The following is a 21384-nucleotide window of genomic DNA, read 5'->3' as shown; positions in this document are numbered from 1 at the left end:
TTAAGAGTAAGTTGAGTAAGAGAGTTATGAAAAATATAGTTTCCTATTTCACAATACAAAAAATGAAAAGGAGAAAGATGATAAACTGGCAGATAACTAAATTATTCCCTCAAATTTTTATAGTTGCATTCCAGAAGTATTTTTAGATACTGAAAGCAAAACTTGCTCTAGAAGAGAAAAAATAGTAGACTATATGACTGCTTTTACACCGAGTATCGCATTTTTTTTTTTTTTTTTTAATTTGAAGAATTGGATCCACTGTTTCACAACTTCAAAGCACAAGTACATTTTTCTATACGAAATAATAAAAACAAAAGACTTACTTTTAAAATCAGAAAACTGCGTTTTAACCATAAATTTAAGAGCCATAGAATGTACAGGTACATTGTGAGAAGTTTTGTTATTTATACATAAAATTATTTTGAATAGAGAAAAGGTTGAATTTTAAATAAAAGAAATATTAGATTTAAGTATATGGAAAATTGTCATTTAGTAACATGGCAAAGGTAAACGCATTCGCTAGATCTAGAAATTTTTAATTTGTAAGAATAGTGGTTACTGTGCCCATCTAGTCGGCAGAAACTCATTTTTTGGTGTTTGTCTGTGGGGACAGGACAAATACGAACTGAAATGAAGATGAATATAGAATTTTTCTTTAGGCTGTTTGTGAAATTGTTTGTTTTCAATTAAAATCACTAAATTTAGGGTCGGATATGGTATTTTAAATAACAATTTTACATAAGCTTTACGAAAATGGACGATGATCTTCTTGCTGATGACGGACAATTTAAAGTATGTATTGTTTATTGGAATCATTCTTTTTTTGGAAACATGTTTTTTAATCTGATGTTATATCCTGATATGCATCTTTTTTACCTAGAAATAATTTTGGACATTGTTTATTTATTATTTTTTTAAAACAGGAGTAACGTTTGACTGCTTAAATTCTATAACATTAATCGTCATTGATTATCCTATATTAGACTTTCATACAAAAATTTATATGATATTTTTAATCCGCGCTTAAGCACCTTTTATTTGTTTTGTTCCAAATGTTTTTAAAATATTCTTTTTATAGTTACTTTTATATTTCAATGATTTTGAATAATGATGGAGTCATTATTTAACAAAGCAATAAAATGCAAACATGAAATTTTTTTTTGGTAAGACAATTTATATTATTTGCGGGGCGAAGCGTAATGATTTTATTTAGTTGGAGATCGAGATATTTTCTTTTGTTAGATTTCAGAGCTAGGAGTATCTTCCATATTTTAATATTTTAAGCAAAAGTTCGTTAAATTTAATTTTAAATTTAACATTAAGCAGTTGTCCGCCAGCAACAACACTATGCCATGTTCTTAAATCTTTAGTCTCATAGGCTCGTAAAATCTAGTTTTTTCTCCTATCGAAAATAATTTTTTATATGAAAGAATTAGTTTTGTACTATAAGCTTGTCAGTGCTTTTGCTTTTAGATCTCTCGATTGAGTGCTAAACTAAAAACAGGCTCCTAAAGCTCACAGAAGTTATGGGAAGATATATTATTCAATAGCATTTAATTAATTTTGATGCTAAGTTTTTATTTCAATGATATGCATCTGTAGCTACTACAATGCATTGCACAAATAATCTTTGTCAAAGTTTCTTATTATAGCCCTTGAATAAAAAATTACATTGTGTATGAAATTTATAATAACATGAGGAATTTTTCAATTCATATATAAACTATCTTTCAATAAATAGAAAATAATTTATTTTTCAAAGAAAGCATATTTATGATAGAATAACAAATATAGAGAACAAAGTGAAAAAAGGACAACAATATCTTATTTTTGATGAAGGCAAAGTGTGTTTCTGCAACAGTTTCGAAGTGATGATGGAATTGTGTATTGCCATTGCATTATTTCATGAAATTTTAGTTTATAATGTAATTTAATGGTAATTGTTCATCGATAATTCAAAGCAAAGTTTGAAGTTGTCCTCCTCTACAATGAAAATTTATTTGGTAGAATCCCAATAGACTATTCAATTTGTTTGAACAAAGCATATAAAGACATAAAGGGAGTTATTGCTTTATTTCAATATCATATGCACAAAGGGATCATCTGTGTTGACCTTAAAGTGATCTGCTGTTACCTTGACTGACAATGTGGATATACCAAGTAACCCTTTTTTTTTTTTTTCGTATGTGGGATAGCAGAGCTTATAAGAAATATAAAAGAATATAATCAAATTAGGTGCCAATATCTGACCTTTAAACCAGTGATAAAAAAATTTTTACATCAACTATTTGTTGACAGAAAGAACATTATATTTTCACCTCTTCATTTAAAACTGGGTTTCATGAAGCAATTTTTTTAAAACTTTGTCAATAAAGAGACTGTTTTAAATATCTCATTTCCCATTTCCGAATTGTTATTTGAAAGATAAAGGTCAGTGCATTCGATGGTTCACAGATTTCGCTGTATGTAAGAGGTGAGTATTTCATTAGAACAATGATAGAACTTGAAAGAATACAGAGCTAACATTTAAAAACATTGTCAAATTCTTTCTTGGAAATACACAAGTGCAGAATTAAACTGAAATTGATTAGCAGTGTTTAAGGAACTACAAAGTGTTTGATTGTAACATAAACCTTAAATTGCAGATTTTATGTAGTCATCGTACATGCATTCCGAAAAATGCTGTGAGTGATAAGCAGTTTTACCAAAATTTGAAAGGCATGGAGGCACAGTATCAAAGTAGATGCGATGGTATGATAGTTGACTATTGTTGGAGCAGCAAAGCCAGAATGTCCACAGATTAAACACTCTAGAAAAATTCTGTAAGCCAAAATATATACAGTGGTGGCCAAAAGTGTGGACATTTTTTGAAAGTTTCATGTTTTTCAACTTTGCGTGCTTGTAGAATATATTAATTTTCACTTAAATACAAATGTTTATATATCAAATTGAAGGTAATTTATTGTAGAATTTAATAACAAAAACAGTATTATAATATCTGTATTACAAAAAAAGTTACGCTCATTTTAGTAGAACAAACAAACACAAATCGTTTTGAATAATGACGTGTTTTGCAATAAAAGCGTACTAGCCAATCACAAACACTGTTCTGAGGACCCCATCAAATGTCTGTAACTATAGTTTAGGTTATTTGGTATGTAAAATAGTTATTGTTGTGGAAATATTTTGCGGAATGATGCATACAAGTACAATTAAATAGAGTATTGCTCTTTTTGAATATTTTAAGTCCTTTTTTCTAATTAAACTAATTTTAAACAATGTCACCAACAAGAAGAACTGATTGGACATCTACAAAAAGAAGCTGAATTGTCATATTGAGAGAAATTGTCCTCTATTATGCTGAAATTGCAAGACAAGGTGGTTCAGTGACTTGTTCTGGTGTACGAAAGTTCTGTTTACGTTATGAAAAAACGAAATCAGTGGAAAATAAGGCCAAATCAGGCCGAAAAAAGGGCACAAGTGCTACTGCCGATAGAAAAATTAAACGGCTATGCCTTCAAGATAGAAAAATTAAACGGCTGGGTCATTTTCAAAATTCGGTGCCATTTGTTGTCCATGTGAAACACATTTTTTTTACAAGATGTTATAAAGTTTAAATGATTTTTCTTTTTACCATGCTTTTTAGCAGGCAATTTCCAGTGGAGAAACAATAAAATTAAAATAATTCATCTGATTTTTTATTTTTTTTTCTAATAAAGAAGTTGAGAAGAAACAAAAATTCAGCTGTCCAAATCATAAAACTCAAAATGTTTTTTGCTGCATTACTTTCCAAAAATTAAAATTTTTATTCTGACATATTTTTTTATTGTGAAAAATACTTTTAATTATGTTATAAAGAAGGTTTTAATAACCTTTTAAGAAGAATAGATGATTTTTACCAATTAAATACAGCTGTCCAGACATTAAGTCATGTCTGTTACCATACAATATTTTCAACATTTTAAGCAACAAGATTGAAATTTTAAAATGACAACACTTGTATACCATTGAAACATGTTCTAAGAAAGAAATGCAAGCAGCCATCTTGAATGTTTGATTGAAGAAGCTGAAGCCTTTTTGTGTTAAGTATTTTTATTGCATGTCATGTCTGTTACCTTAATATTTTGTATAAAATATATTTATTTATAAATTTATTCAACTGATTAATTTAGGTTTTTAGGCTTTTAATTTTAATTAAAATTTATTTTCATGTTTTTATGGAATTATTTAGTTTCCTTAATTTTTGTACTTTGAAATGTCATGTCTGTTACTGGTCATGTCTGTTACTCTATATAGTAACAGACATGACAATCTTGGTAACAGACTTGACATGTTTCAAGATTTGAAATATGGTTCAATTTTTGGGTTTGTTTTGTTTAAATTTTAGTTGATGTTTTAGGAAGAATTTTTTAAGGGTGGGGGGGGGAGGGAATAAATGTAAGTTCTTACTTTTTGAAAGTGCATATTTGTTACAGTTTTCATTTTTTCTCTTATCTTCTTTGTTTTTTATTATCACATTGTATTTATTGAATTGATTAATGTTTGCAATGTTATCAAATCATTTGCTTTATTAAACTTTATTTCTGAAAATTACGTGTGTAAACATGCTACAGAAGTGCAGGCATTTCATTTTGGAGGATCGAGAAAGCAGGCAACTCTGCATACTGGCACTTTATATCTAAGAAACCAGCATGAACCAATTTCGTTCTGCACAATTTCCGAATGTTACAACCATGGTCCTGCAGCAATTTGGGCTCACCTTCAGCCAATATTCAATGAGCTTAAGAGAATTTCCCCCGAAGTTGAAATTATCCACTTTTTTTCTGATGGCCGTACCACACAATATCGACAGAAGAAAAGTTTCTTCCTTTTGAATGAGCATATAGCAAATAATGGTTATAAGTATGGATCATGGTCTTTTTTTGAGGCTGGTCACGGCAAGGGTGCTGCTGATGGAATAGGGGGAGCCATTAAGAGAGCTGCTGACAAAATAGTTGCACAGAGGACAGATATACCCGATGCAAAAACTCTGTTTAATGTTTTAATAAATAAAACAAACATTCAGCTTCATTATATCTGTGAAACAGATGTAGAAATGTTTAAAAAAATAATTCCATCTAATATTCCGGTTTTAAAAGGAACGATGAGCGTACATGAAATTTTTTCTTTTGGGAACGACTCAATGTTTTTTAGGGATTTAAGCTGTTTCTGCTGACAGAAAAATGTCTGTGACTGTTTTACAGTTAATGTATTTGCATTAAAAGAAAATGAACAAGAACAGCCATGACAATAAATAACGCAGAAAATAATTGTAAATCTTTTTCTTCTCCTTTATCCAACAATTTTCAACAAGATATTCAAGAAGGAAGCTTCGTACTTGTAAAATTGGAGGGTAAACGATCGATAAAATATTTCGTTTCAGAAATAATCAACATCCAGGACAACAATTTTACAGTTAAGTATTTTAAAAAAGTCAGGAATCATGCAAAGTTCTTTTGAGAGGATGATAAAGAATATAATATTGAAGCAGAGGATATTGTAATGAAACTTCCAAATCTAACTGGATGCTCTTTTTGCCAATTATAATATTTGATGTTTGATGTGGATCTCTCCAAATATGATGTTGAATAAATAGCATTGTAGCTCAAGAAAATACTAAAAAATAAAATGTGTACACATGTTCCAATTCTGTATCTGTGAATTTCAAATAATATATACATATATATATATTTTTTTTTAATTTTTATTTTATAGTAAAAAGTTATGTACTAAAAGAGAAACACATTTTAGCTTAATTCTATCTTTCAAGCTTTACATCAAAATTTGGCTCCTGAATTTATGTCACGTATGTTACTCAGTGTCACGTCTGTTACTTTGTGTCATGTCTGTTACCATTTCAAAATTTTCCTTAAAAAGTTTAAATTGACATAATATTGCTACAATTCGAGTTACATATTAATTGACTCTGCCTAGTATATATAACAATGACAGACATTTTGCATTAATTGTTTTTTATAGTATTTTATATTAAAAAAATCCTTGTAAGAATTATTTATTAGTAACAGACATGACAAACAAAAGTATAAAAATACTATAAGAAATATTTTTTTATTTGAAAGTCTTTATTATATGGGTAAAATGACTCTATACTTATATTAAATATAGCTTTACATTATTGTACACTGAACTTAAATACAAAAATTACAAGAAAAATGTCCGGTAACAGACATGACAATTTTCATCATATCTGACCAAAAAAACATCAATTAAAAATATATAAAAGAAAAAAATGTATCAAAAATATTCAAGTAATATACAGAAATAATGTCTGTTTAATAATATCAAAAGAAATTTACTAATTAAATTTTTTTTTATTTTTGTCTTTTCAATTTCCAAATGGCACCGAATTTTGAAAATGACCCGGCTATGCCTTCAAGATAGAAAAATTTCATCAGATGCCATTAGATGTTAAATGAATGCAGCGGGTATTGCAGTAAGTTCAAGAACAATAAGAAGAATGTTATCAGGATTTAGACTACAAGCTAGAATTCCAAGGAAAAAACCATAACGAGTTAAGTGAAAAGAATACATTAAATGGTCAGAAAATCAATGAAAGCAAGTAATCTGGAGCGATGAGACTAATATATCGCTCTTTGATAGTGATGGTAGAAAATATGTGAGACGTAGAGTAGGTGAAGGACTTCATCCTGATTGCATTGAAGCAACTATAAAAACTACAACAAATGCCATGATTTGGGCATGTATTTCTGCAGATAGTGTGGGCCGAATTCAAGTGATTGATGGCATCCTGAATGCCAAAAAATACACCGAAACTGTCCTGGAACCAAAATTGATACTTTCCATCAGGGATTTCTTCCCCAACAAATCACCATTTATTTTTCAGCAGAATTCAGCTCCATGCCACACAGCAAAAGTATGCAAAACATGGTTTCAAAATAAAGGCATAGATGTATTACCATGGCCAGGAAACAGTCCTAATCTCAATCCAATTGAAAATTTGCGGCAACGTTTGAAAATTCTTGTACGAAAAAAACGTCCCTCCATTAAAAGACAATTTATTGAATCTATAATTGATTCTTGACACCATGTGATTACGAAAGATGAACTCCAAACACTCGTTCACTCGATGAAAAGACGCTGTGAAGCTGTCTTAAAAAATAAGGGTTATCCTACTAAGTATTGATTGTGTAAGTATCACTTTAAAAAAATGCAAATCTAAGATAGATCTTACTAAAATGAGCGTAACTTTTTTTTGTAATACAGATATTGTAATACTGTTTTTGTTATTAAATTTTACATTAAATTACCTTCAATTTGATATACAAACATTTGTATTTAAGGGAAAATTAATATATTCTACAAGCACGCAAAGTTGAAAAACATGAAACTTTCAAAAAATGTCCACACTTTTGGCCACCACTGTATGTTTACTCTTTGCTAAAAAAATACTATTTCTATGAACACAATTTAATGTGCAGTAACTGTGTGTAACTTTTGTATTTATAAAATTATTCATTGTAAACAGTATATTTACTAAATTTTCTCTTTATCTTCTTTTATGTGCACATTTTGTATGACTTTTGATGTCACTAAATCATACAAAAGAGAGTAAAATTTTTCTTAAAAAGTTGATGTGGTAGACAGAAACTGTTATTATTTTCAGATCCAGAAGCTAAAATTTGTTAAGAACATGTCACAGATTTAAGATACTGAATTCGCTATTCCCCAGTATTATGAATGATTTAAAAGCTCTTTGCTCATAGTATTTCTTTTAAACTGCAAAGGGTTTTTAATATTCTACTTTTCTCTAATAATAATTTCTTCTTTAATAGATGACAAGGAAATCATTTTTAATAAATTCTGAAATGATTTTAACTTAATAATTTATGTAGGATGATGGATTGTATGAACTGGATATTGATGAAGAAGCTGCTCTTTTAGGATTGAGTGATGAAGAAATTGAACGAGATGTCATTGGTAATTAAAATTTCTTTGATATATTTATATTTTTTAAATTCTCTGTCATTTCTCTATATTGTCTGGGTATTTTTTATATTTGATATTTATTCACTAAATCTCTATTTTAGTACTTTAAATATTATTTCATTGATTCCCATTTGTTTTATAAATCATCATCCATTCTGTACAGAAGTGTGTTAAGTAGAACAGTCTTATTATGTTTTGGCATTGGCTAGAAGTATCTCTTGTGACAGGACTTTTTGTCATTTAATAAAAGTGAAATTTCAACTTTAAGGTAATGCTAAACATTATTTATAGAGTTAGTTTCAGTAATATATTTTAAGCACATTTGTTGGCATTATTTTAAATTACATTTGAAGTTATGGAAAATTATTGATATATTTCAATTTTTTCCCCCTCTGTCTTTAAGTCTGGCTAAAAAAAAGTTTATATAAAAAGAGTAACATGAGAAGTCCAAGTTAAAAGGAATTCTATCAGTTATTAATTCTTTTCCTAGCCTTTTATTCTATGTGTGCTAGGGATATAGATGTAATGACACTTCTAGGCTCTTTTAATTTCAATATTATGGAGTTGGAAGTCTTTGGATAGATTTGCTGTCCAGATTTTTTTGCTATTGAGGGAAAGCAAATATAGATTTAATTTCATGAATTTAAAAGCTTTAATTCATTTACTAAAAGGAGTTAAGCATGCTTCTTCTTGTACTAAGATTCCCATATTGTTTTGAGATTTTTGTTGAGGCATATTCTGAAGATTAGTATTCATATTACTTCCAATTCTTTTTTAAAAGGAGAAAATTTTACTTTAATGCTTTTTCTAATTAATATGGTTAGAGTAGAGCTTTATTCATGATTTTATTTTCATCTGAAAAATCCACATATTAAACATTAAGAAATAATAAATTTTGTCAATTTAGATGCTCATTCAACATTTTTTTTTATTGAAAACCTTTTAGTCAAGCCAATTATTTAAACCATGTTTTTGTCTATAGACAATGAAAATCACACAGAATTGATGCTAAAGGCTATTAATCAATATTCTAATGGTTCTGAAATTGTTTATGTTTCCCATTAAATCATAAAGTTCTAGACTAGATTGATCAACAATTTTTATCTTTCTGTACTATTGCAGAAGAGATACGTGAATAAAATTAACGAGGAAGATATGAGCAGTAAATATAAAGGCAAAATCAAAATAATAGTTGTTTCTGTTCATAGTAATTTTTGCTATTGAATTGAAAAAAAAAAAATTACTAATAATTAATAATTTGTTGATCATGGCTTCAACTTTCATATTTTGTAAAGAGAAATAGATGTTATCCATTAGTTATTTTATTGAATGAAATTACGTGACTGAATAAAATTAACGTGAATGACGTGAATAAAATTAACGAGGAAGATATGAGCAGTAAATATAAAGGCAAAATCAAAATAATAGTTGTTTCTGTTCATAGTAATTTTTGCTATTGAATTGAAAAAAAAAATTATTAATAATTAATAATTTGTTGATCATGGCTTCAACTTTCATATTTTGTAAAGAGAAATAGATGTTATCCATTAGTTATTTTATTGAATAGCATTTTACTCACTTTTTCTGTTCTATTTATTTTTTATACTGGTTCGAAAATGAAAATCAGTGTGGTAATAGTTTTTAAAAAATTACTGAGAAATCTGTCAAATTTGTCTGAAATCTACTTGTTACTCCCTTTTCAAGATAAAAAGCATTTATTGATTCCATTTTCATTCAAAAAGTTTTGCTATGTCACAAGAATAAGAAAAAAAAAAAAATAAATAAATAAATAAATAAATAAAAAAAAATAAGGAAATTAAATATCAATTAAAGAAAATGGAATTATTCAGTTTGATATAATTAATTTAAAAGTTTTTATTAAATTTGTCTAAAGTTAATATGCTCTTCTAAACAATTTTTGCTTACAAATATTAAAAATTTTTATATAAAGAATAATAAAAAAAATTTGTAACCTCAGAATCCTCCTACATGACCACACTTGAAGTCAAAATCTATAGTTTAAGATATATTTTTCCTAAGTAATTATTGGATTTCCTTTTTATTATATTTATCCTTGATAGCTTGCTTTCTCTGTTGAATAGCTCATTCTGAAAATTTTTATATCATTATTCTTGTTATATTTTTCCGGAAATTATTTTTTTGGGGGGCTTGTATTAGTTTCTCAATTTACCTTTTTCATTAAACTTTTAAAGGTATGTATAAGAGTCATTGAATTCATTTCATGAATAAATTGATATGAATGCTTAAGAAACTGCTATCTGAAATATACTTTTTATCATAAAATTCAAAGAAATTGTCAAAAAAGTCATTTATATCTGGCAGGTTTGGTTATATGGAGATTCATCTTTATCTATTTTTATATTAAAGAATTATTTGATAATCAATTATAAATTGATGCAAAAATTAGTTTATGTTATTTTTTATAGTTGCTTAATTTAAATATTGATTGTTATAAATTTTCTCAGAGATAATTAAAAAGCTGTTTCTTAGATCAAGAACTTGAATATGTTGATGAAGATGGTAATCCTGTGGAAATTGGAGAAAGTAATGCTGAATTATATGAAGTTGCAGATATTGAATCTGAAAAGCGAAGGTAAACAGTGCTTATTATGCTTGTTTAAATATTAAAAAAATCTTTTAAATTATGATTTAATTATAATTGTCCTGTATTTTTAATCAAGAAAAAGAGTAATAAACTTATTCATATCAGGTATTTTCAAGCATTTTTAATGAATACTAAATTTGCATGTATATTTCATATTAATCAATCCAACAAATTTGCTTATGAAAACTTTGTAATTAAATTTTGTTTCCTTTAAACCTCAAAAATATTTTTATTTTATTAGAATACATTCAAATCTTTATAAATTTATAAACTTCTTTTCTTCCGTATGCAATTTAATCATATTTGTTTCATGGATAATTAAATTTATAAAAGTTAACTTTCTGAGCCGGAAAATTCTATTTGTGTAATATAATTTATTTAATAATACCATCACAATTTTTTCTTTGAAGTTGTTAGTGAAGTTGCTAAATCATAAATATCTAATATATTTTATAGATTGGAGTTCTAAATAATTTCTTGTTAAGCTTAAAATTTAATTTATTTAAGTTAAGCATTCTTAATTTATTATTCATATATTGTTCCTTTATTAGGAAGCATAATCATTTCTATTGCTAAAATTTGAGCTGAACTTAAATATCTTATTTTAGCAAAACTTTTTCTACTAACATAAAAAAGAGGTACTAACTACAAAGAGGGCATAGATCAATGAAATTTGACCAACAATTCTTAGAAGGGTAGGAATATGCAAATAAAAATTATTTTTTCTAATTGTAACCCTTTAATTGCCAATGGTACTTTAAAGTACAGTTTAAATCCAACTGATATTTTCACAATCGGACTATTTTTTCTAATAGTCTTTGAAAGAAAACAAATAATGTATTTCCAATAGAAAGCATTAGATATCAACTATAAATAACATTAAAAATCATTTATTATTAATTTAATTGATAAAAAAGTATATTTTTTTCTTCTTCCTGGGTTTATTTTGTACCAAAATTAACTAATTTTTCCATCAAATTTTCAAAAATAAATTTGAAAATTTGATGGTAAAATAATTTGATGAATAAAGGGTTAATTATGTAATGAAGGATTAATAATTTTAAAATGAAGCAAAATTTGGTTTTTCTTGGTTAATTTCTGAAACTTTGGCAATTAAAAAAAAAAGAAAAAGATTTTTATACCATTTGAAAGTAAAAGAAAAAAAAAAAAAAAAACTTCTTTTCTGTGATGCCAATTTATTATTATACTATCATTTTTCCCCCCTCAGAACTCCACCAGAAGATATTTTAGAATTAGATGATTTGGATGCTGAAATAGAAAGCTTTACTCAAGAAAATTCAGATATTCTAACAAAAGAGGTATTTTTGTCTCATCCTTCATTTTTTAAAGGCTTAATTACTTTTAGCATGCATGTTCATTTATAGAACAAAGAAATATCAAAACGTTTTTGTATTTGTTTTTTATGATTAAAAAATTTTTAGTAATTAAGGTTAAGTAAGAATTTTTAATCACAGTGATAGCATTCTAATTTCTATCCGCCTTATTTTCTGAAAATTTAAATTCTTAGTTATTTAACATTTTTGCTGAAAGTATTGTTATCCTCCCTCCCACTAATACTGAATTAATTTGTTGATTCTTTATAAGAAGACTACAAATAGCAAATCATTTTCACAACACAACTTTTGGAAAATTTTCACTCATTGTTTCTGATTATAATCCCTAGAACCCCTCTCCCATATCCACCTTAAAAGTTTCATTTTTAAATGCTTATACAAACATAAATAGGTATATATATATATATATATATATATATATATATATATATTAAGATTTACAAGGGGAAAATACTGGTTATATAATTGTGTTCAAGATGGGATTTAGTATAATTGTAGCTTGAATTTAAGAATCATTCATTAAAATGTTAAAATGCAATGTCCAGCTAGCTGATACTTAAAAAATAGCCCCCAAATTTTTAACATTTCTTATATACTAATAAGTTATTTAACAGTAGCCAAACAACCATGATAATCAATGCATCTGCTTGGAAACTAGGAAAATAATATTCAATTTTGGATACATATTTTAAAAACTTTTTTATAAAATCATTTCAAATTAAATTAATAATTTACAATTAATTTTAATCTATATGTTATTCAATTTTTTTGCAAAAATAAATGTTCCTTCACATAATATTTGAGTTTTAATTAGAATTTTATCTTTAAATTATGAAATAATGATAAATTTAGCTTTAAAGATGATTAGTTATATGAATTACAACATTATCTTAAACTCATTAAAAGCTTTAAATTTTTAGGTTTTATTAGAGTTGAATTATTTTTTCAAACTCTAAGAAACCATATTTATCTTAGAAATTAAAGAGAACAGCTGATAATTTATTAAATACAAAAATAAAGATTTATAACTTAAAAATTTCTAGAAAAATAGTAAAAATTAGTTAAGTTGTTGAATGTGTAAGTAGGTGCCCAAAATTTTTATGGTCATTCATATTCAAACAAAAATAGGAAAGATTAGTTTTTTTAACAGAATTCTTTTAGAACACAAAAAGAAAGTTTTAAGTTATGGGCACCTAAATTATGTTTTGATATTACTTGTCCTATTCTGCAACTCCTGTTCTAGAAAATTGAGAAAACATGCCATTTCTTCTTCAGTTTAGCTGTTATTGGAGTATTTTATATGGAGGAACTTTGCTTAATGAGCATAATTCATTTTCAAGTTTTAATTGTAATTGTTAAATGAAACATTTTTTTCCATATGAATCCATGTAAAATAGAACAATGCATTCCATTCCAAAAAAAAAAAAAAAAAAAAAAAAAAAAGTGAAACAAATTTAATAATATTGTTATTTATAATGCACGCTTTTTTTTTTAATAAGTCTTTGTCTGTGCATCAAATTTTGGTACAAATGAGACACAGCTTATCTTTAAATGAATTTGTGAAGCACATAGCTTCTGGCCTTATTAGGGTGGTGTTTCTCAAATACAATGTAATAAATTTCCTTGCTTTCAACATCTCTCCTATTTCACTAGCAGTTGTTGCTCTGTGGTTTCTATTATTTCTCATTCTCCTGACCAAGTCTCTTCTGCAGTATTTTGCTATGACATATAATGCAGTTCCATAAGCTCTTCAGTAGTTCTGGCTATGCTTTATGTTATGTATGCTCATCAATGTTGTTTTATCCTCTTCTAACCCCATTATCTTGAGACAATATTTCTTCAAATAAGGCTCCACATGTGTTTGCACAAACTTCTTTGAGTCATGTTCAACAATGTTATCCTGCCAAAACTTCTCCCATTTGGATTATAAACACAGATTGATACAAGCCAATCCAGCATGTGACCTCATAGTATCTCTTCACCACTCATTCTGCGAAACATTATTAAGCGAGTAACTTTTTAAATATTTTGTTTTGTTCATAATGCAAATCATTTGTTATGCGGAGCACTCATTAAGTCAGGTTTAACTGTATTATCCTTTAGTTAATTAGATATAATATGGATAGTTGAAATATTCTGAAATTCAAATGTCTGTGGATAGGGATAGTGTCTTGAATACTGTTGATGAAATCACCTTAGTAGTGAATAACATGTTAATTAAAATTATTTACAAATAGTCAATTTAATTTAAATTTTGAAAAACTTTATATATATAATTGTTTTTCTGTTTAACAATTAAATCTTAATTCAAGTATTAAATGATTGAGCACTTATTTTTGCTTTAAAAAATGAGTTAAATATTCTTTATAACTATTTATAAATTGCTTATTTGATATGAAATAATTTTGAAAAAAATTTTAAAAAAAATTCCTTATATATATATTGGTGTGTGTGTGTGTGTGTGTGTGTGTGTGTGTGTGTGTGTGTGTGTGTGTGTGTGTGTGTGTGTGTGTGTGTGTGTGTGTGTGTGTGTGTGTGTGTGTGTGTGTGTGTGTGTGTGTGTGTGTGTGTGTGTGTGTGTGTGTGTGTGTGTGTGTGTGTGTGTGTGTGTGTGTTTGCAGCAGAAGGCAGGTTTGAAGACATAGACAAGATGTTGTATTTTTAATTTCATTTTATTCTCTCTCTGCAACCATCCAGGAAATCATAATTATTTACAAGACACAGCATAGCACAAAAGCATATATATATATAATTATTTTTCTACTTAAGAATTAAATTATAATTGAAGTATTAGGAAAATAAACATTTATATGTACAAAAAAATATTTTTAAGTTGTTAATTTAATTAAAATCATTTTTGGAGGGGAAAAAATATCACATCCAGGATCAAACTCTGAATTCTCCATTAAGAAACAAATATTTTGATAACTACCTTGTTTGGTTGTCACAGACAGTAATCATTTTACTTGTATGTAAGGTATGCAAAATGTTTGAAAACTATTTTCTCAGAATTGACTTGTGCTAATTGGCTAGCTAATGAAGTGAATTTTTCCTTGCATTTTTATTATTTATTTCCTGGCATTAGTGTTGTTTGGAATGAAACGATTTTCATTTCTAATTTTAGCTTGGTTAAATTGCTAACATTTAATTTATAATTAAATACACCTTGAAAATTGATTTTACTTCTTCCTTATGCAGCATTTATCAAGGAAGGAAAAAAAGAAAAAATAACTAGTTAATAAAGCTAGAAGCTACCATTGTTGAATATTGACAGTTTTATTTAATATTCAACTTGCAGTTACTCAACTTCACTGTCATCAATATTATATATATGCTTTTGTACAAAATTGTATTACAAAAAATTCTCTTTTTCTGGGAATATTATTTTTAATTAAAATGAGAATATCAGTTGCATCAAATGATCTTTAAATCTTGTATTTTCTAGAAAAATATTTGTTGTACATTAATAAACAACATAAATGGGAACTCTGATGGAAATAAATAAAATAATTTAAAATACCTTCAATATCTTCATTCAGCTTTATAAAACTGAAGATAACAGAATAGTGAAACAACATTAAAGATAAAATAATTTTTTTCAGTGTATGAATTTGAAATTAATGAAATATTAACCATTTAATTCATTGCCAGAAAACCATCACCAGAGCCATCATTAATACCTATAATACCATTATCATAGTATAAGTGAACAAAACTTAAAAAAATTTTGAAATGTTTCAAGTCTTTTTACTACTTTAAATTATTATAGTTTACAAACTAATAACAAATTTTATTTATATTAATACAATTTATTTTTTCCTTTCAGCCACCTGCAAAAACATTTAATGAAAGGAAACGTCAAGACAACTTAATTTCATTAACTTCTCACTCAGAACGAGAAAAATACTCTTCCAGAAGAAAAGAATCTCATCATAGTCCTGAAAGAACTATTGAAATGACAAAATCTGACAATTCATATGCAAGTCATAGCCAGACATCCGATCCATTTAGTGAATCCCTAGAATATGATGAAGAGAGTGAAGATGAAAATGTGGCAGATGATCATCGAGAGCGTTTCAAATCTGAGCGAAGTAACATAATCACTTTAACACCTGCAAAAAAAAGAACAGATATACCTGATACATTAGGTAAAAAGTGGTTTTAAAAATTATTTACGATAGGCAACATTTGTTTGAATTTATTTTTAATTTATATATGAAAATTAATTCTAGTTTTAACATAAATAATATAGTAACATAATTACTTTAGTATCTGCAAAAAAAGAGAACAGATATACCTGATACATTAGGTAAGAAAGTAGTTAAAAAAAATTATTTATGATAAGCAACATTTATATGAATTTATTTTTAATTTATATATGAAAATTAAGTCATTTGCTTTTTACTACAGATTGATTTGCCATTGTCTTCTGTTAATTATAAAATGCCATTTAATTACAAAAGTAATGCATTTAGTAATGCTATTACAATAGTAATGCTATTTATATTTTATTTTAGATTTCTTTTAAAATAAGTACAAAAAGAATCCTGTTGTATAAATAGTCTATTACTAATAAAATTAAATATGTGTGTGTGTTGGCACTTCACTAACCTGACTGTTTGACCTAGAGCTTCCGAACATAACACAGGTATACTTTAGAGAATGAAAATATGCGCTTCAAAACGAACTTTAAAAAAATTTAATTAAAAATAATTAATTTTTTTTTTTATATATTAGCTTGTTCACCCAGGTTATTGACTTTTCAGATAGTGAAACATTTGTAGAATAAGGAATGCATTTTTAAAAAAATGTCAACGTGTTATTTGAAATGACTGAATACATGAATTTAATTGAATCAGTCTACTACAAATTGTTTGGGTGCAAATTAAAAAATACTTATGCTGTGAAATAAAAGTGGAAATCAAATTTTTAAAGGTTACATTCAAAGAAGGCATTTTTTAAAATCTTGATTTAACATTGGAAAACTCATTAATTGTTTTGATGGAATGAGTTTGTTTCATCATAATATTGCTTCAGATTGGAACCAAAATAAATTTAAAAAAAATATCAAAAATAAAATATCATGAAAAAAGTAATTTTTCAAGTTTTAAGATAATACAAAAATGTTTTTGTGTGATAATAGTTAAGATGTGAACACCACTTTCTATTGGCAAGTTATAGCATTTATCCATTTGGTGACAGTTAAATTTATTTTTGCACTTGATTAAACTATTTGATGCTTGTCTCTATCATCTTGACTTCTTTTCCATATTCGTTCCTCTGACTGAATGGAGTGTTTGGCCATACAGTCAGAAACGTGAAAAGCCTACACCTGATAAATTTTAATAATTTGTTGCCCGATTAATTATTTAAATGAAAAATTAAATTAAATGCTACTGTAAAATCCTTTGTATTATGAACTGAAATGTTTGTATGATGCTTTTTTATATTTACTGTTCGACAAAAAGTAATAAGAGCAATTTCTAAGCCGGATACACTAGCATATATATATATATATAGAGAGAGAGAGATAAGTAGTAAATCAGTATTTAGAAGCTGAAACAGAATGTGAAATTTTTAAAACAATGCTTTAATTACTCATCAGAAGATGAACTCATTGCGGATTGCTAGTGGAATTATAACATTTTTTGCAGACAGTATGGGACAAATTACATAAAATGATACTATCTTTACCCCAAATGCTATAACAGACCAAAGCTGTAGGGATGGAAAAGCAACGTAAAATTGAAATACAAAAAAACAATACAAAATATAACATAGTAATAAAAAATATAAATAGTAATAAAAACAAAAGTAAAATCAAATTAAAACAAGAAAATAGAAAAGGACAAAAAAAAAAGTAAATAGAAAAGGACAAAAAAAAAAAAAAAAAAGTGAATAAAGGATTTATCTGGTAAGGAAAAGGATTTATCAAACTTTTAGTATGTGCAGAAATTGTCTGGTATGATAATGGTAAATAATAAAGAAAATAATTACTGAACTTTTAGTGTAGGTGAAATTTGACCATTGTGTTTAGATTGTATCAAGTGATGTGAATTTTGCCATGTATTTATTAGGATTGCTGGTTGTGGGCTAAAAATTATTGGGGTCAATGAAAATAACAATTATAGGATGAAATGTAAATGGAAGGTGTAAAAACTTTTAAATTAAAAATTAACTTGAGAAATATTCAGACAAAAAAATATTTAAATTAGAAATATCTCAAAAAAAAAAAAAAAAAAAAAAGAATAATTATTTGTATATTTGGGACCTTTGAATTCTGACCAAAAGATCTATTTTCGGTGTTTAATTCAAATCTTGTTGACTTGGGTGACAATGCCGCAGTTTTAGAATATCTGCACCAACATCAGTTTCAAATGCGATCCTTTACTTAATCTTAAAGCCATTGATTAAAGGTTTAAAGATATAGGTGGAGAAGTTATTTATTATGAAGTTACTTATTACGTATTTAGTTTGATTTTTAGCTGAGTTTCTTTTGTTACATATTTTATTAATTCTTATCTGTTGTTTTAAAATAGTAGTAATTTGTAGATTTTGTAGGAAACAGAATTCCAAAAAAGCATTTATTTTTTAACATTAATCTTTTGCTTGTTGTATCTTTTTGCCTATATATATATATTAGTATTTTTCCATGTTGAATAGGCTTCAATATAAGGCATACTATTAATAAAATGTTTGTTTTAGGATTTAACTTTAAAATCAAGCAATTCTGAAAATGTTGTGGCCATTTTTAAATACTGCTGCTCTGACGTATGATATATTTGAATGTAGAAATATATAGACAAAAAATTAGAGAGAAGCACAACACAATATACAGAATATCTAAATAATAATAATAATTAAAAAAAAGAATGGCACTAAATAAATAAAAGTGATGATGATAATTTGACTTCAAAATCTGACTATTGTTTTTATTTCTTTTGAAAATTGTGTGGGAATGAAGGAAAAGGTAGGTAATGAACAGATGTAATTGTGTTTAGTATAGCCACAAAAGATTAACTGTCTATAAATAGGATACTGATTCTTTAACTAATAATGTTTCCTCAAGTTTTAAGGTAACATAGTAATTGAAAAGACTTTGTCTGTCTCTAATATATTATTTATCATACCAAATTTTCCATTCTTAGCAAAGAAATATGTAACTGTTGTCAGAACTTAACATTTTCCTTCCTTAAATTTGAAAATTTGTGTTTATGTATATACATTTGAATATTGGCTTAAAAAATTTGTTTATTTTCTATTCTGTCATATTTTTTGACATGCTAATTTTTTAGAATTTGTGAAATATTGCAATCACCTGTGCATCACAGTTTACATTTTGCTTCTAAATTTTTAATTTTAACTGAAATTTTAAGCATTTTGAAATCTTTTTTTTTCTTTGTATGCTAGTAACATTTTTTACCCAGCTTTGTCTAGATTGGATTCCAACTCATTTTTATTTGGTAAAATTGTTGTATTAGTCTTTTTACTACAAATTCAGTTTAAGATTTAAATATTAAATTGTCTATAGCTTTCTTATTGAAAACTCCAGAAATAAAAATATTTGCTTAAAAGCATTCCACCACAGCTAATCTGGAGATATGCTGAAATTCTTGCTGATACAAATATATGTTTCACTATTTAGAGTTATTTTAAATGGATTTGATTTTATAATAGTCGCCTTTGGTGACCAGCTGCTTTATCTGTCTTATTTTGGTAGTAATCATTTATTTAAATCAATTAAATTTACAATAAAATTAGCCGGGAAAAATATTGAAATATGATAATGAATTTTAAATTAAATACACTACTATTTTTTAAAAATAAAATGCAAAATTTAAACCAATGATATTATAAAAATTTTTTGCCTTTAAGTTTAATATCAATCAATGTATATTTAAAGCAATTGTACTAAGTTAAATGCAATGTTAATCTAATTGCAAATCTATACAGTTACCTACTCTAAGTTCTGAAATATTTTTGTGTATTTTCTTGAATATTATGAAAACAATTCAAAATGAATTTCATTTTTAAATAAAGTCACAAGGAACATACATATTACATTAGTCAATGAACATAATAAAAAAGCAGAGTATTGTTTAAAATGAAAATAAAATAAATATGAGTAGAACTGATAAGGTAGAGTTAAAATTTAAATAAAATCTCTGGTATTCTCTGTATTCCCTTCCCCTTCAACTTCTGTAGAAATGTTGTAATTTGAATGGTCTTCAGCATAGGTCTAAATTATTTAAGGATTTATAAAAATTAGATGAAATATTACATATTACTTATACTAACTTTTTTTTTTACTATTTAAGATGGTTATAAATTATTTTTGTGCAATTATTATTTTAAAATTATTATCTGAAAGTCGAGCAAAAATACTAAAATTCGACCTTTACTTATTTAATTAGATATTTTAAGAAATAAAGTTTAAAATAGCATAGTTGACATAAATTTGAATATCAGAATGACTATCAAATTTCATATTGGTACTTTCCACTGTTTCAGAGGAGTTCTTACGATTGAGAAGCAATTGTGTTTTTGTTTGATTTTTATAGATTAAATGAAATACCCTTTTCTTTTATATACCTTGATTTTAAACATTGTATGGAATCTCTTACAGAATCAGTTATCAGTGTTGAAGAAACTGCAAAAGTGGAAGCTTTTCTTGAAAATGAACAAAGGCGAAAAATGCGTTTCAAAGGAAAAAGCACAATGCGAATGAAAAATACAGGCCATTATCAAAGATCAGGACAATCATTTTCAAACTCACAGTCTCAACATCATCAACCACAAGTAACATACTTTCTTAAAATTATGTGCCCTGTCTCATTTATTCACTACTAAAAATATTTATTCTTTTATGTCCCTCTTCTTCTTCTTTTTTTTTTTTAATTATTAAATCCCAGTTAAATAGTTTAGTATATAAGTTCTGTTTCATTTAAAGGAATAAGTCATTGATTTCACTTTAAGCAAATTTTAAGTTTATAAAATTCAACTATATTATTTTTTAATGATAATATTTCTAATTAAAAAGTCAATGTTAATAGTTATATATAGGCTCTAAAACATTCTTTAAATTGCAAAAGTATACATGCTCATGCTTGAAGCTTTTTTTTTTTTTTTTTTTTTTTTTTTTTTTATGATTATGATTCTAAAAGTTCTGTTTTTTAAAATGTCTTACTTTCATTAACTGAAAATTACAACATTTTACAAATCTGTTGAATATTTCTCTAATTATATGAAAAGTTTTGTTAAATTGTTTATGCTTTTAAATTTAGTAAATGATATGAAAATTTTAAATTTGTTAAAATCATATTAATTAACATTTGATATAATTTTTAAAACAAGATTTTCTATTTCTTTTGTTTTTAAGATTTGCATAAGATAAAC

At 26.3% G+C, this 21384-nt stretch overlaps 1 protein-coding gene across 1 annotated transcript in view; it reads left to right on the top strand.

Moving 5' to 3' along the window:
* Positions 1–614: 614 nt before the first annotated feature.
* Positions 615–21384, top strand: part of LOC129956425 (RNA-binding protein 33-like) — a 43838-nt gene continuing 23068 nt past the window's right edge. Inside the window, exons 1-6 of the mRNA XM_056068307.1 lie at positions 615–792; positions 7914–7998; positions 10519–10621; positions 11862–11952; positions 15815–16136; positions 20615–20787. Of these exons, the coding sequence (XP_055924282.1) occupies positions 754–792; positions 7914–7998; positions 10519–10621; positions 11862–11952; positions 15815–16136; positions 20615–20787 (813 nt within the window). The 5' untranslated portion in view covers positions 615–753. The remainder of the gene's footprint in view (positions 793–7913; positions 7999–10518; positions 10622–11861; positions 11953–15814; positions 16137–20614; positions 20788–21384) is intronic.

The sequence above is a fragment of the Argiope bruennichi genome, chromosome 11 (assembly GCF_947563725.1).
Source record: "Argiope bruennichi chromosome 11, qqArgBrue1.1, whole genome shotgun sequence".
Taxonomy (NCBI): domain Eukaryota; kingdom Metazoa; phylum Arthropoda; class Arachnida; order Araneae; family Araneidae; genus Argiope; species Argiope bruennichi.
The sequence above is the reverse complement of the archived record's forward strand: the minus strand, read 5'-3'. Positions and strand labels throughout refer to the sequence as shown.